At 39.9% G+C, this 15,438-nt stretch overlaps 1 protein-coding gene across 4 annotated transcripts in view; it reads right to left on the bottom strand.

Annotated features, from left to right (window-relative positions):
- LOC125246482 overlaps positions 1 to 15,438 on the bottom strand; it is a 42,770-nt gene that overhangs the window by 3,763 nt on the left and 23,569 nt on the right. For all 4 annotated transcript variants that reach the window (XM_048157469.1, XM_048157467.1, XM_048157466.1 and 1 more), the window contains 5 exons: positions 8,505 to 8,639; positions 7,376 to 7,459; positions 7,002 to 7,100; positions 6,774 to 6,854; positions 5,056 to 5,151 (listed from right to left, as the gene is read on the bottom strand). In XM_048157469.1, coding sequence (XP_048013426.1) covers positions 5,056 to 5,151; positions 6,774 to 6,854; positions 7,002 to 7,100; positions 7,376 to 7,459; positions 8,505 to 8,639 — 495 coding nt within the window. The remainder of the gene's footprint in view (positions 1 to 5,055; positions 5,152 to 6,773; positions 6,855 to 7,001; positions 7,101 to 7,375; positions 7,460 to 8,504; positions 8,640 to 15,438) is intronic.

Below are 15,438 nucleotides of genomic sequence, written 5' to 3'. Positions count from 1 at the left end.
GTCTTTCCTAGAGACTTGGCAGGTAGTAATTAATAAATCTAGCCCAAAATTAGTCTGCAAGTATTTGACTATGCCTCCACCTCCTGGTTCCCAAAAGATTGCTTAAGTCATACATTAACTGTGGGAGAGAGGAGTCATGGTGACCCATGAGCAAGATGTTAGGTGTGATTAGGTCTGGGTCTGCGATATCGGATGATACATAGCCTAAAGGCTTAGCATTCATGATGCCTTCCACTTCAATGAGAACAGGCTTGCCCCTTCTAGCTATATATCTCCATAAAGACATCAAGAAGGCATCAGTGTTGAAACTCTCAAGTAGATCCAGATGGAGGCAACAGGTGGTCATACAATTGAAGACTATTCCCCATCTCTTTTCAGTTCGTCGTCCTATTTTTTGGTGAACTTGGTGAAACATACCTTTCACATCTCCGCTCACAGCAACGGTGTGCTGTCTGAACCGAAGCAGAACTCCAAGAATAGATGGACCAAGTATCGGACCACGAATAAGGTGTTCATTTAATGACTGACACTGATATTGGAAAGAACAGTTAAACACAACCCTTTTTTTGCCATTGTGTTTCACCATACGGTGTGGAATGTACCAGGATTCAGTGGACTTCTCAGCTTCCTGAGGGGAGATTTCTTTCACATAGCCAGCCTCAGAGAAGTTTGGGTCTTTGGCAAGTCTCTGTTCAGTGCTGCGGAGGGATGCCAGTACTGTTTCCTTTGGGGCTTTAAGGGTGTTAGCGTTCGGACCTCTGAGCAAAGAAGTGGTATATTGTAGAATGCAGTCTACCTCTACTCTAGTAGTGTGGGATTTGAGTAGTGTGAGAGTGTGCTGGTCCTGTTTGAAACAAGTGGCTGTTGTTTCGTTAATGTAAGGTAGAGTGTCAATCTACCTCAACATTCTTAAGAAGCTCAGCATTCTGAGTATATATAGAGGTGTTCAGACATTATTGGTCACAAGGAGCAGGCTATACCCAACAGGGCCTTGGACAGTCCAACCGAATCTAATGTGAACAGCTATGGGTGCATTAGGAGGTCTCATTCGTATGGGCTGGACTGGCAAGAGTATGTGAGGCATGTCTGACATCAAGGGTTGTTTTCGCTCAATCTGTGGCAATGGTAAGGACCGGATATGGGCATATATGCGTTGGAGAGCAGCTACTGGATAGTGTTCAGACAGTCTCAGATTCTCTGCAGTGAAGGCATGATTAATCTGGAACTTCTTAGTTTGTCTGTTTAAAGTTGACACAAAGAGGAAAACAGATGGTCCATTTAAGTGAAGTACATCCTGACGTATTGTACGTAGGCTGAGTGTTTCATACACTGTGGTAAGGTTTAACTGTTCCACAGTCTGTGGAAGTATTATGCTATGCTCAGAGCCATCGTCTAACACTGCATACGTCTCCATGGCTTTATCTCTGTGATGGAGTAGATCCTTGACTACCATTAGCATCACCTTTGGAGATCGATTGGGATGATCTAAGCACACCTGGGAAGGGGAAACATTGACCAGAAGATCACTCTTTTGTGTTTGCAAGGCTGCTTCATGGAGAATGGTAAGGTGCAGCTCTTTGCAAGTCTTGCATCCCCGCTTCAGAGTGCAGTGGTCTGTAGCATGTGCCTTTCCACATTTACAACCCTGTTTTCCTTCCATTATCCAATTCATTATTTGCTCTGTGGTTAGTAACTTAAATTTAGAGCAAGAGTTCAGGAAATGGTCCTTATTATTGCAATAAGGACAATACGGTTGAAACTCTAGTGTTTTGAGCATCCCTACCAATGAATGGATGGATAGGTCATCAAAAGCTTCAGCATCTCCAAACTTTACAGCAGGAGCATTCAGTATGGCACCTAACTCATATGGGACTAGCTGGCGTGGTTGACCATATTTATTTTGCAGTGCTTGCTATAGCTGTGTACAGCCGGGGATCGTGCATATACACCTTGGCAAGCTGAAAAGCACTGGGAAGCTTTAAGTGACCTACTGTTCACTTAAGTGCTGTTGGCTATTCATTAGATTGACCAATGCCATTTTGAGCAGTGCAAAGTTACTCTCACGCCGTTTCAAAGGTTGGTATGACGGGTTTTGGAACACCATAGGCAGAATATCTCTAGTCTGGGAGTCTGCGCTTGAGGTTTATAGATTGCTGCCTGAGCTGGAAGGGCATGAGATGGAACTGGATGAGGTGCTGGGGATGCCACTAGAGTGTGAGGATACAGTGCTTGGTGTGGCTGAGGATGTCCTGAAGCCCCTGAGGCTACAGTCCTGTATATATATATATATATATATATATATATATACTACAATACAATATAAGTTTGCTGATATAAACAGTATTACAAAAGGCAAGAAGAAAATCAACATTATACACAGCAGTAGTAACAGTAAATAAAATTATACATATTGTTCAAAATATTATTTAAACTAGTACAGTTCAAAATTGACAATAACAAAATGTACAAATTATTTAAGTTGAACAGCTTAGAATGTAAAACAATGATTGTTTATTCACTCACAGGAACAACAAACATGCAGTCCAATATCTGGCACAAAGAACAAGTCAGTTTTCCTATATACTTAATACTGATACAGACATGTCTTGACTTGTCCAGACAATAATAAAAAATGCATATACATAAAGATACCTCCAGAGGGCATCATTGGGCTTTCATACAATATGTGAATGGAAATAAGAGTAATAATGTCTTGGTTACGTATGTAACCCTCGTTCCCTGAAGGAGGGAATGGAGACAGTAGTGACCGACGAATTGGGATATCGTTAGAGAGCCCTATCAGCTTTGATTGAAACTAAACAAACCAATGGAATTGGTGTGCGATATTTACGATAATGCGCACTGCCCCCACCAGGTGGGTATAAATAGTGAAGCGGATGTAATCGCACTCTGTTTTTTGCTGAGGAGACAACCTAGAGTCTGCACTACAGCGAAGGCACAGGAACTGTGCCGACGGGACGTACATCTCTGTTCCCTCTTTCGGGGAATGAGGGTTACATACGTAACTGAGACGTTCTCTTTCAGTTGATCACGTACGTCAGTAGTGACTAACGAATTGGGATCCCAAATAAAACGCCACAGTTACTGACCCCTTCCAGCGCCCAGCGTAAGCTCCAGCCACCCGGCGCACCTGGTGGGCAGAAAAGGGGGCTTACACTGAGAGAGTCTAATGATGTTCTACTACAGTAAGACTTAAACAATACTGGGGAAGCAAACCCATAGGGGACACTGCAGAGGCCACAATCTACCCTGCAGGAGAGGAATTACGTGGAAATATGTGGAGTCCGTGGGATGGCTCCAGCCTAGACTCATCTGACAGGTGACAGCAGAGGTGGATCTGCTAAGGGAAAGACACTGGCTCACCGTAGGGAGTTTGACCGTGGACAATACACATATGGGACCAGTCAGGTGGAGGGGTCACAACATATGGCACAGACATCAATGTTGGAGACGGACGTTTGGCCTGGCATCAGACACTTCTCAATGTCCGAGCCGCAAGGGGAGGCGGAGGAACTCGACAGGATTCACCAAGCGGGGAACTCTACTGGAGCAATGGATGCACGTATCTGGCCCAGGGGGCGGGAGTGGCATAGCAAGCCAACACTAGAACGGGTTTCTTCGTGTTACCGGCTACTGGAAGCGAGTACACTGGAAGATACCAGTTATACACGAAGGCTATAGAATCTAGCGAATGTGTTGGGTATCGCCCAGCCCGCAGCTCTATAGATACCTGTCAGCGAGGCGCCGTGCGTCAGCGCCCAGGAAGAGGCAATTCCTCTAGTGGAGTGAGCTCTTAACCCGAGCGGGGAAGGCATGTCTTGGGACTGATAAGCCAAGGAGATGATGTCCACTATTCAGTGGGCCATCCTCTGCTTGGAGACAGCCTTTCCCTGCTGCTGGTCTCCGTAACCGACAAAGAGCTGATCTGAGGTCCTAAAGCTTTGCGTTCTATCCACATACAGGCACAGACCACGGATGGGAAAGAGCAAAGCCAGGGCTGGGTCTGCCTCCTCCGAAAGCAGCACTTGTAGGTTCACTACCTGATCTCTGAAGGGAGTGGTAGGAACCTTGGGCACATATCCAGACCAGGGTCTAAAGATAACGTGAGAGTCACTGGGCCCGAATTCCAGGCACGATTCGAAAATGTGTGCAGGTCCCCTACCCTCTTGGGCGAGTTGCGACATGCGACAGGAACGTAGACCACCCTGATGGTTGATATACGCAATGGTCTTGTCTGACAACAGCTCCTTGAAGTGGCCCAGTGCAAGACGTACTGCTAGCAACTCAAGGCAATTGATATGCCAATGCAGTTGGGGCCCCGTCCACAGACCCGACACTGCATGCCCATTATACGTGGCTCCCCACCCAGTGGAAGAGGCATCTGTGGAAACATTTAGCTCTTTAGCTCTTGTTCTTTTGTGCTGAAGCACACAGGAAACAGCTGCAATGTGATTGCAGGTACACACTGATCGCCTGGTAGTCACATTCACAGAGGAACTGGCCCAAATCGCAAACCAGCAGGGCAGAAAACAATGCTGTGAAAACAGCAGCTGAAAGCTGTATAATAGCTTGTGAAAGCTCGTGGCTTCGCTGTAGGGTGCCTTAACACCAGCACGACGAAAAAAAGGCTCTTCAAAGGCTTGAGAAGTCACTCTTAGTCAAATAGCAGGAACACAACAGGTTGGCTCTGAAGCGAAAGACAGAGTGCGATTGCATCCGCTTCCCTATTTATACCCACCTGGCGGGGGCAGTGCGCATTATTCAAATATCGCATGCCAAATCCATTGGCTTGTTTAGTTTCACTCAAAGCTGATAGGGCTCTCTAGCGAAATCCCAATTCGTCAGTCACTACTGACGTACGTCAAAAGTGACTGACTGAAAGGGAACTTTAAGATGAAGCTGATCTCACTGCTTCACAGTGAGAGTTTACCACACAGTTCAGATTAACATTCTGTATTAGATTATAATATGTATTTACTGTAAAGTTCATGGTTTATATACAGATATATTACTGATGTTGAAGTGTTTGCTCACCTGTTTTCAGTATCAGTTCAGTCATCAGAGCAACAGAGTTCAGTAAAACAACACCGACTGATCCAAACACATACACAGGAACAAGATGGGGAAAATCTGGAAGATCAAATAATACAGTTTCATATCATCACAATTAGATCAAATAATACAGTCAATATCATCACCATTAGATCAAATAATACAGGTAATATCACCATTAGATCAGATGAAACCACATTAAAAACCACTACAGGAAAAAAAAAAAATCTTCACATCTTTCTAAATCTGATTATTAGTCTGTTTGAAGTTTGAAATTAATAATAAATAATAAATTATACAAAAATATTCTGTAGAATAATAATGTCTTTCATTATTCATCTACATTGAAATTTTATAAAAACAGCACCTGAGGGTGCAACTTCACCACAAAAAAACATACAGCTGTGGCGTTTCAGGAATTATGGATTTAACTTAAACTTACAGTAAAACCTGTATTTCCTTAACTGGTATAATGTTAATATACCAGAACTAAAATACCATAAAACACAGGAGGTGACGAGAAAGTTCAATGTTTATGACAAGCAGCTTCTCCACAAGCTGATGAAGTAAATATTATTTCTCATGTGTACAGAAGTACTTACTGAGAGTTGACAGAGGTTTAGATGTTGTTTTATTGGTCAAGAAAAAAATGGCACCACCATCATGGAGATCAGTGTTTGCTTAGGTTGGGCTTTCTATGTTAGATTTTTCTCTGCAATAATGCATATACTGTTGTAAAGCAGTGCTTTATAGTGAGCAGATATTAGCTGCTTTTATATGACGTTATAGTAATTGTGAGATTGCATGATTGCATCCAAAGCATCTGAATTTTGGTTTTGCATTACCAACTCTGTGAAACTACAGCATGAGAAAAAGTGTTTCAGCAAACAGATATATGGAATAATTTAAAAACCATGTAGTGCATAAAAATGTTGAACTACTGCATCACTTTGACACACAGAGACATCAAACATCAGCATATGAATCACAACAATGGTGATTAAAAATGCTTTACGCTGCAATGCATGCTGGGTATCACCATAGGACAAAACTTCCATCATGCACTGCAGTATGAATAATTATTTTCACCACTGTTGAGGATTGTATGCTCTGTTTTCATGTCTAAGCCTGAGTGGTAATAGTTGTTCATTTTCAGCATTGAAGCAATAAGGTGCCATTTGTTTGGATTTTTTTTTTTTTTTTGCAATTTTGTAATGCTGAAAATACCTCTTTATGCATTTGAAATGCATTTCAAGCAGAAAATTCAAACTGATCTGCTCGTTCAGTCTTTTAATTCAGCAATATATAAGTGTTTGCTGTGAAACACCATTGCAATTGCTCAAAAGCAAATTACTTTGGTGGCATTATACTTTGGTATAATGGTGGCATCATTTTTTGACCAATTAAATCGCTGTTAATTCTCAATAAGAACTTCTTTAGATGTGGGACAGAAATAAAGTCAACCTGGTTAGTAATAAGTGAATCAGACCTTTTAATCAAACAGTTTTACTCAAACAGATAACAAAATTTTTCACTGTATATAGTAAAGGAACTTACTGTTAACAGGTTTTTACTGTATAATTTTACAGTCTTTATGATAATGGTACAGTGTAGAGACTCAATCTCTCTTCAGAAGAGAAGAACAGAAGAGAATAAACTAGAGCTGATAGCAGAAGATGATCAGATGATTGATACTGTACCATAATCAAATGACCAAGTGAAGTTTATCACTGTCCAGAGTAACTGAAGAAATGCAATCATGCAGGCCCATCCGACACGATCTGAACATGAACAAACACATCATCATCGTCATGGTAACAGTTTCTGTAAAGTGTTCATTAACTGACCGACATATAACATGTATAGTACAATTTAGCTTAAGATATACTAGAAAGATATTTCAGATATATAATTTTAGATTATCGCACCCTTTTCATTTTCCAGAGCGATGATGTAGAAACAGACCATTATAGCATTGACCAATAACATAAGAGTTAAATACACTGATCTCCTGACTGAAGATGAACCTGAAAAACATGTTTAATAATATTAGTTTAAAAAGAAGAGCATTTCTGTGTTTGACACTGACTGAATAAAAATAAGATCCTAAATATATAATCATCTCACAAATGTTCAAAACATTTGAACACATATTATTATGAAATCACTGGAAATATTTCTACTCTCACTCAAAATCTGTAAAGATCAGACATTCATAATGACATGAGCAAAATATTGATCTCATTATGATGAGTTATGAGTGTTTATATCAGGAGCAGATCATAATTAATCAAACACTTACAGCCCATTATCCGAACACATGTTTTGTCCCAATCACATCTTGTTACTGTGAGAAACAATGGTAAAACTGCAATAATGATGAATCCTGAAAACAGAAGATTGATTACAATAATAATGAGATTCACAGAAGAGTGATTATAATAATAATGAGATTAAATGAAGAGTGATTATATTAATACTGAGATTCACTGACAGACACATTCACAGATGAATCACTCTCATTTCACTAATGAAATACATCAGTTTATTATATCCATCACTCATCATATTTACAGTATGTCACATTCACTTCTGCTTGTAAGATGAAAATGGTTTTATTTTTCAGCATTTCAAAACCTGAGGATAAATAAGGAGAATGAGGAGCACAGCTGAATAATATAGGCTATATATGGGCAACATCTCATGTGCAGCAGATGTTAGCACAGATGTGATTCAATTACAGTCCTGATGATATAGAGCTCCTGATCACGTGATGTCGCATTAAACAACAGTTCCACGAACAACAAATAGGGAAAACACAGAAAGCAAGGTTAACTTACTGTCACACATACCCTGAACTCTTGGTTGATTAACCCAAACCTCTCTTACTCGAGGTATGCTGTTTCTATAAACGCATCCAGAAGTAATGTAAAACAGATGCTAGTAGCTTCAAAAAAGACACCAAGTGTAAACATAGATTTGTTTTGTTTTTTTCTTATGTTGTTTTGCAATTTTTTTTTATTTGCACTAATTTTTTTATTTACTACATATTCATAAACTAAATTAATGTCAAGTTCGAAGAGTAAGTTTTAACATTAATAGATAACATGGACATCAGTGTGAACATTAATTAATTGTCGTAATCAAATGAACTTGTTAAAATAAATGCTACACACTTTAAAGATACTGTAATATTTAAAAGGTGTGTTATAAAACCCCTTCTCTTTTTCTTCTTACACCCTAATATAAACTGTAATTAATTAATTAATTAATCACATCAATATATTTTAATATGTAAAGAACAATATGTCTAGAACACAAAAGGAAAGTTTCCACAGATTTTTCTTGATATGATTTTAATACAGTTGAATAATGTTTTCTTGCACTATTACTCATAAATGAATGTAAATAGTTCATAAATGTAAACTCACCTCCTCTAGCAGATCCAAAGGCATAAAACAGGAGGATGAATTGTAGTGAAGGCAGAACATCAAAGCTTACATTACCCAGAACCCAGAATATATTAATGTTCTGTTGACTTAACTTCCCAATTGATTTAACCAATGCTGTATAAGAAAAAATAAATAAATAAATAAATCCATCCAAATGTTTGATCTGATTTTAAATTAATACCATGATAAACAAAAAAGTACACAGTAAAATCCCAAGGGTTAGATCAACTCTGTTCAGAGAACATATGGTCCCTCTCTAAATAGTGTTAATGTAACAGTGAAGCAGGGTTAAAGTTAATGAGATAATTAAGCAATTCATTAAGTGATGATTGAACATTAATGATGAACACCTGCTGTTAACAAGCAGAATCACTGAAGAAAAGAGAAACAACAACTACAACTGACTTTAGCCACAGCTTTAGATGAAATCAACTAAAGATGATAAAAGACATTAAATACCTCAAGATCTGATTAAAAGGTCTGTTTCACTTATTACCAGCCAGGTTGACTTTATTTCTGTCCCACATCTAAAGAAGTTCTTATTGAGAATTAACAGCGGTTTAGATGTTGATGTTTTGTTGGTCAAAAAATGATGCCACCATCATGGTGGTCAGGGTTTGTTTTAGTTGGGCTCTTGACCCTTTTACGTCTTTAAGATTATTTGCGTTTGAGCTATGGTGTTTCACAGCAAACACTTGTACATTGCTGAATTAAAAGACTGAAGGAGCAGATCAGTTTAAATTTTCTGCTTAAAATAAATGCATTTCAAATGCACAAAGAGGTATTTTCAGCATTACAAAATTGCAAAAAAAAAAAAAAAAAAAAAAAAAAAAAAAAAAAAAATTCCAAACAAACGACACCATAATGCTTCAATGCTGAAAATGAGCAACTATTACCACTCAGGCTTAGACATGGCAACAGAGCATACAATCCTCAACAGTGGTGACAATAATTATTCATACTGCAGTGCATGATGGAAGTTTTGTCCTATGGTGATACATAGCATGCATTGCAACGTAAAGCATTTTTAATCACCATTGTTGTGATTCATATGCTGATTCTTGATGTCTGTGTGTGTCAAAGTGATGCAGTAGTTCAACATTTTTTATGCACTACATGGTTTTTAAATTATTCCATATATCTGTTTGCTGCAACACTTTTTCTCATGCTTTCACAGAGTTGGTAATGCAAAACCAAAATCCAGTTGCTTTGGATGCAATCAGGCAATCTCACAATTACTATATCATATAAAAGCAGCTAATATCTGCTCACTATAAAGCACTGACCTCACTGCTTTATAACAGTATATGCATTGTTGCAGAGAAAAATCGACCATAAAAAGCCCAACCTAAGCAAACGCTGATCTCCATGATGGTGGCACCATTTGTTTTCTTGACCAATAAAACAACATCTAAACCTCTGTCAATTCTCAGTAAGTACTTCTGTACACATGAGAAAATAAAGTAAATCTGGTTATTAATATTTGAAGCTGGTAATGCTGTTTGTGGAGTTGTTTAATCAGATCTTCAGAGAATAAACACTTTTTATCTTCAGTTGATTTCATCTAAGGCTGTGGCTGAAGTCAGTTGTAGTTGTTGTGTTTCCCTTTTTTTCCAGTGATTCTGCTTGTTAAGAGCAGGTGTTCATCACTAATGCTCAATCATCACTTAATTAATTGGTTAATTATCTCATTAACTTTAACTCTGCTTCAGTGTTATTTAACACTATTTAGAGGGGGACCAAATGACCACTTAATATTACACACATTAAAGTAATTATGTAGGCATTATGACAAAATACTGACTCAGTTTATCTACATTATGAAAGTAAAATGCAAATAAACACAAATGAATGTAATTCAGTATGAATTCAATCATTATTTAATGTATTCAACTAAAGAATACTGTAATAAAGACTAGTAATAAATATCTTGATAATAAATCTCAGTAATTATACACTGTAATAAAATACTAATCACAACTTACTATTTAGTTTTTCGATGAGATAACTCAAATATTCAAATAACTTTCCCTAAACAATCAGAGAGAAGCTTCAAAGATTTAAGTGGCTTCATTTCTCCATCCCTACTCAGTACTTTTAGGCCTTTTTTGCAAACATTTAGACCAAGTGTAGCTATTTTAGAGAGCATTTACTCATTTTGAGCCTGGTTTTAAACATGAACTATCTGTAATGTCATTTCGGGTGTGTGGAAAAAGAGCCAATTTAACAAAACCATCTAATTACACAATTTACATTGCAATAAAACACAATGAAATACAATAAAAACATAGTGGTCAGACAACTCTACGCACTCTGCATACCATGAGAGGGTGCTTATTAATGTCGTTATTATAATTTTTAAAATTATTTTTAAAAATTATTAATCTACTGTATGTGTGTGTACAGTCATGTCATAATGTGAAAGCAAGAAAGAATGAGAATATATAAAGGTGTGTGTTTGTGTGTTGTAAAGTCAAACGTGTGCAGGATGTGCGAAAAGTATCAGCCATCTGATTGGCTAGGTTTCGTTATGACAATCATTAATAATGACAATCATCAGAATTATCTTTATAAACATTTAATGTGTCTCTACTCAGATAATTAAATAAATGCATGGATACATGCATTAAAAAGAAAAACTAAACAAAAGAGATTCAGATTAGTGATTTGTTGAGCTATGATTTCACTAATGCTGGTTCCTGATCACATAATATTTCTCATAAAGATATGGAAGCAAAATCATCAGCATTATCTTACAGTGGTTGATCAGACTTGATCAGATTTGATTCATGATTAACAGATTTTTTATTGAATTGCAAAATCTGCTAAATGATTAATATTTTTTAAAATAAAAAAGGATCATAAAATTGCATTTTTATATACTGCTATTTTTAAAAGAAGCTATTTCACATAACATCTCGGTTACATAGGTAACCCTCGTTCCCTGAAGGGGGGGAACGGAGACGTACGTTGGACATACCTACGAATAGGAATCTCACTAGAGAAGCCAATCTGTTTTGAGAGTAACTAAATGAACCAATGCACATTGGCATGCAATCATATGCAGCAGCTGCTCACCTCGCAGATATGTAATAAGCAGCAGGTGCATTGCATCTTCAGGTTTTTGTTGAGGAGCCAAACAGGTTAGGCAGCAGCATCAGCGGGGTACAGTGACTGTGGCGACCTGATGTACGTCTCCATTCCCTCCTTCAGGGAACAAGGGTTCCCGAGATGTTCTCGTCGGACAGACTGACGAATAGGAATCCCTACCAAAGCACCACAGGAGCAGCTCCCTTCCAGCGCTTTGTTGCAAGCCACCTAAACCCCTTTGCCTAAGGACGGTGGGACAGGGTTAACACAGAGAGTGTCGATCACTTTGTTTAGGAGCAACTGTGGAACTACACATATGGGATCCCTGTAGGGTCACACATATGGTACCCAGCCTAAATCTGGTTCTAAAGGATACAACAGAGTTTAGGCCTGGCGCCAGACACTCCGTCACATCTGACTGCTGAAGGAAGATTGGAGGACTCAACAGTGTCTGCCTTGTAGGGACTCTCTGGAGTAATAAGCACATGTATGCGCAGCAAGCCAACACTAAGCCGAGGCCTCTCCATGCCTCTGACCTGAGGAGAGAACACGGCTCGACACGAAGGATATAGAATCTAGCAAACATGTTAGGTGTTGCCCAGCCCGCAGCTCTACAAACGTCTGTCAGTGAGGTGCCACAAGTCAGCGCCCAGAAGGATGCAACATCTCTTGTAGAATAAGTATGCAACCTGACCAGGCAGGGCACGCCTTGTGCTTGGTAAGCCAAGGCAATGGCGTCCATTATCCAGCGGGCAATCCTCTGTTTGGAGATAGCCATTCCCTTCTGCTGGCCTCCGTAACAGACAATGAGCTGGTCTGACGTCCTGAGGCTTTGAGTTCTATCTATGTACAGTCGCAAATCGCAAACTGGACAGAGCAAAGCCAGGGCTGAGTCTGCCTCCTCCGGGAGCAGCGTTTGCAGGCTCACTACCTGATCCCTGAAGGGAGTGGTAGGAACCTTGGGCACATAGCCAGGCTGGGGTCTCAGTACCACGTGGCTGTTGCTCAGCCTGAACTCTAGGCACAATTCGTTGCCTGAAGGTTCCACTTCAAGGCATAAGTACATCTTTTAGACAGTGCACGTGACGAAGTGATGGTGTTAAGTACCTCGGGGGGTAAGTCACCTAGAACCTCCGCGTCCCGTCCAGGGACCAGACATGGAGTTTTCAGAGGTGTGGATGAGGGTGCCAAAGGGTGCCCCATCTCTGACTTTACACAAGGCCTGTGCAAGTAGACTCACTGGGGGAAACACATATTTGTGAAGGCCCCAGGGCCAACTGTGTGCCAGTGTATCTGTACAACAACCGGCAGTGAGAGGTTTCTGGCGTGGCAAACAGGAGGCTCTTCGAACTCTCTCTAAATCAGCTGGACCACCTGGGGGTGGAGTTGCCACTCTCCTGGAAGCGCAGCTCCTGAGTGCTTGTCGGCCACACGGTTGAGCTCACCAGGAACATGAATGGCGTGAAGCGACCACAGATGCTTCTGACTCCGAAGGAGGAGATGGCGGGCAAGTTGTGACATGCGATGGGAGCATAAACCACCTTGGCGGTTGATGTACGCAAAGATCGCAGTGATGTCCTTGCGGACCAGTACATGCTTGCCCTGTAATGGCTCTTTCAGGTGGCTCTGCAAGCAACTCGAGGCAGTTGATGTGCCAATGCAGTTGGGGGCCTGTCCAAACCCCTGATATTGCATGCCTGTTGTACGTGGCACCTCAGCTGGTGGCAGAGGCATCTGTGAACATGCCGAGACACCTGCTCTAGTGGCACTCCTGCTCGAAGAAACAAGGGGTCTGACCAGCAGCACTGGAAAGCACTGTAAGCTCTTTCAGGGACTTACTCTTTTAAAAGTGCTGAAGCATGCAGGGGAACAGCCGCCGCAACACAGACAGGGATTGTGTGCAGCCTGTCATGTGCACTCCTCTCTTTGAACACTCTTACTGACTGTCAAAACGGCTTTTAACGCACCGTATTGGCCACGAGAACAGCCCTTTTCAAGCTGAAAAAACAGTTTTTTTGATCAAAAAGGCAAGCACAAACACAAAAGAGAGAAAAAGAGAGGACTCAACCTCGCTGCTGTGCTGTGCGAAAAGCTTAAGATGCAAGGTACCTGCTGCTCATTAAATATCTGCGCTGCGAGGAGAGCAGCTGCTGCATATGATTGCATGCCAATTTGCATTGGCTCGTTTAGTTACACTTGAAGCAGAATGGCCTCTCTAGCAAGATTCCTATTCGGGTGCTGGTCATATAATTAGAATATCATCAAAAGGTTTATTTATTTCACTAATTCCATTCAAAAAGTGAAACTTGTATATTATATTTTGTATATTATATGTATATTTATTTCTTTTCATTTTGATGATTATAACTGACAACTAAGGAAAATCCCAAATTCAGTATCTCAGAAAATTAGAATATTACTTAAGACCAATACAAAGAAAGGATTTTTAGAAATCTTGGCCAACAGAAAAGTATGAACATGAAAAGAATGAGCATGTACAGCACTCAATACTTAGTTGGGGCTTTCTGCCTGAATTACTGCAGCAATGCGGCGTGGCATGGAGTCCATCAGTCTGTGGCACTGCTCAGATGTTATGAGAGCCCAGGTTGCTCTGATAGTAAACTAATATTAATTTACTGATAGTAAATTAATATTATTAATATTAATAATATGAACTAAATTAATATTTATATATTTTTTTTAAATGGTGTGTTATCATGAATAATTGAGTATCCTGCACAAGGAGAATCTTGTTTTTAAATCACTCGATAGCCTGAGACTGAATAAACTAAAGATTTGGTAAACTAATGACTTTACCTGATGATTTACTGCTATTATTTCAATTCACATTTTTTAAAGGGCCATGACATTTATTGTCAATTTGATTTATTTTTTGTCAATTTTTTGATTATACAGTGGGTACGGAAAGTATTCAGACCCCCTTCAATTTTTCACTCTTTGTTATATTGCAGCCATTTGCTAAAATCATTTAAGTTCATTTTTTGCACCCCCATATTGACAGAAAAAACACAGGATTGGTGACATTTTTGCAGATTTATTAAAAAGAAAAACTGAAATATCAAATGGTCCTAAGTATTCAGAACCTTTGCTCAGTATTTATTAGAAGCACCCTTTTGATCTGATACAGCCATGAGTCTTTTTGGGAAAGAAGTTTTTCACACCTGGATTTGGGGATCCTCTGCCATTCCTAATTTCAGATCCTCTCCAGTTCTGTCAGGTTGGATGGTATACGTTGGTGGACAGCCATTTTTAGGTCTCTCCAGAGATGCTCAATTGGGTTTAAGTCAGGGCTCTGGCTGGGCCATTCAAGAACAGTCACAGAGTTGTTGTGAAGCCACTCCTTCGTTATTTTAGCTGTGTGCTTAGGGTCATTGTCTTGTTGGAAGGTAAACCTTCGGCCCAGTCTGAGGTCCTGAGCACTCTGGAGAAAGTTTTCGTCCAGGAAATCCCTGTACTTGGCCGCATTCATCTTTCCCTTGATTGCAACCAGTCATCCTGTCCCTGCAGCTGAAAAACACCCCCACAGCATGATGCTGCCACCACCATGCTTCACTGTTGAGACTGTATTGGACAGGTGATGAGCAGTGCCTGGTTTTATCCGCACATACCGCTTAGAATTAAGGCCAAAAAGTTCTATCTTGGTCTCATCAGACCAGAGAATCTTATTTCTCACCATCTTGGAGTCCTTCAGGTGTTTTTTTAGCAAACTCCATGCAGGCTTTCATGTGTCTTGCACTGAGGAGAGGCTTCCGTCATAAAGCCCCGACTGGTGGAGGGCTGCAGTGATGGTTGACTTTCTACA

This window comes from Megalobrama amblycephala, linkage group LG1 (genome assembly GCF_018812025.1).
Source record: "Megalobrama amblycephala isolate DHTTF-2021 linkage group LG1, ASM1881202v1, whole genome shotgun sequence".
In the NCBI taxonomy this organism is placed as follows: Eukaryota; Metazoa; Chordata; class Actinopteri; order Cypriniformes; family Xenocyprididae; genus Megalobrama; species Megalobrama amblycephala.
The sequence above is the reverse complement of the archived record's forward strand: the minus strand, read 5'-3'. Positions and strand labels throughout refer to the sequence as shown.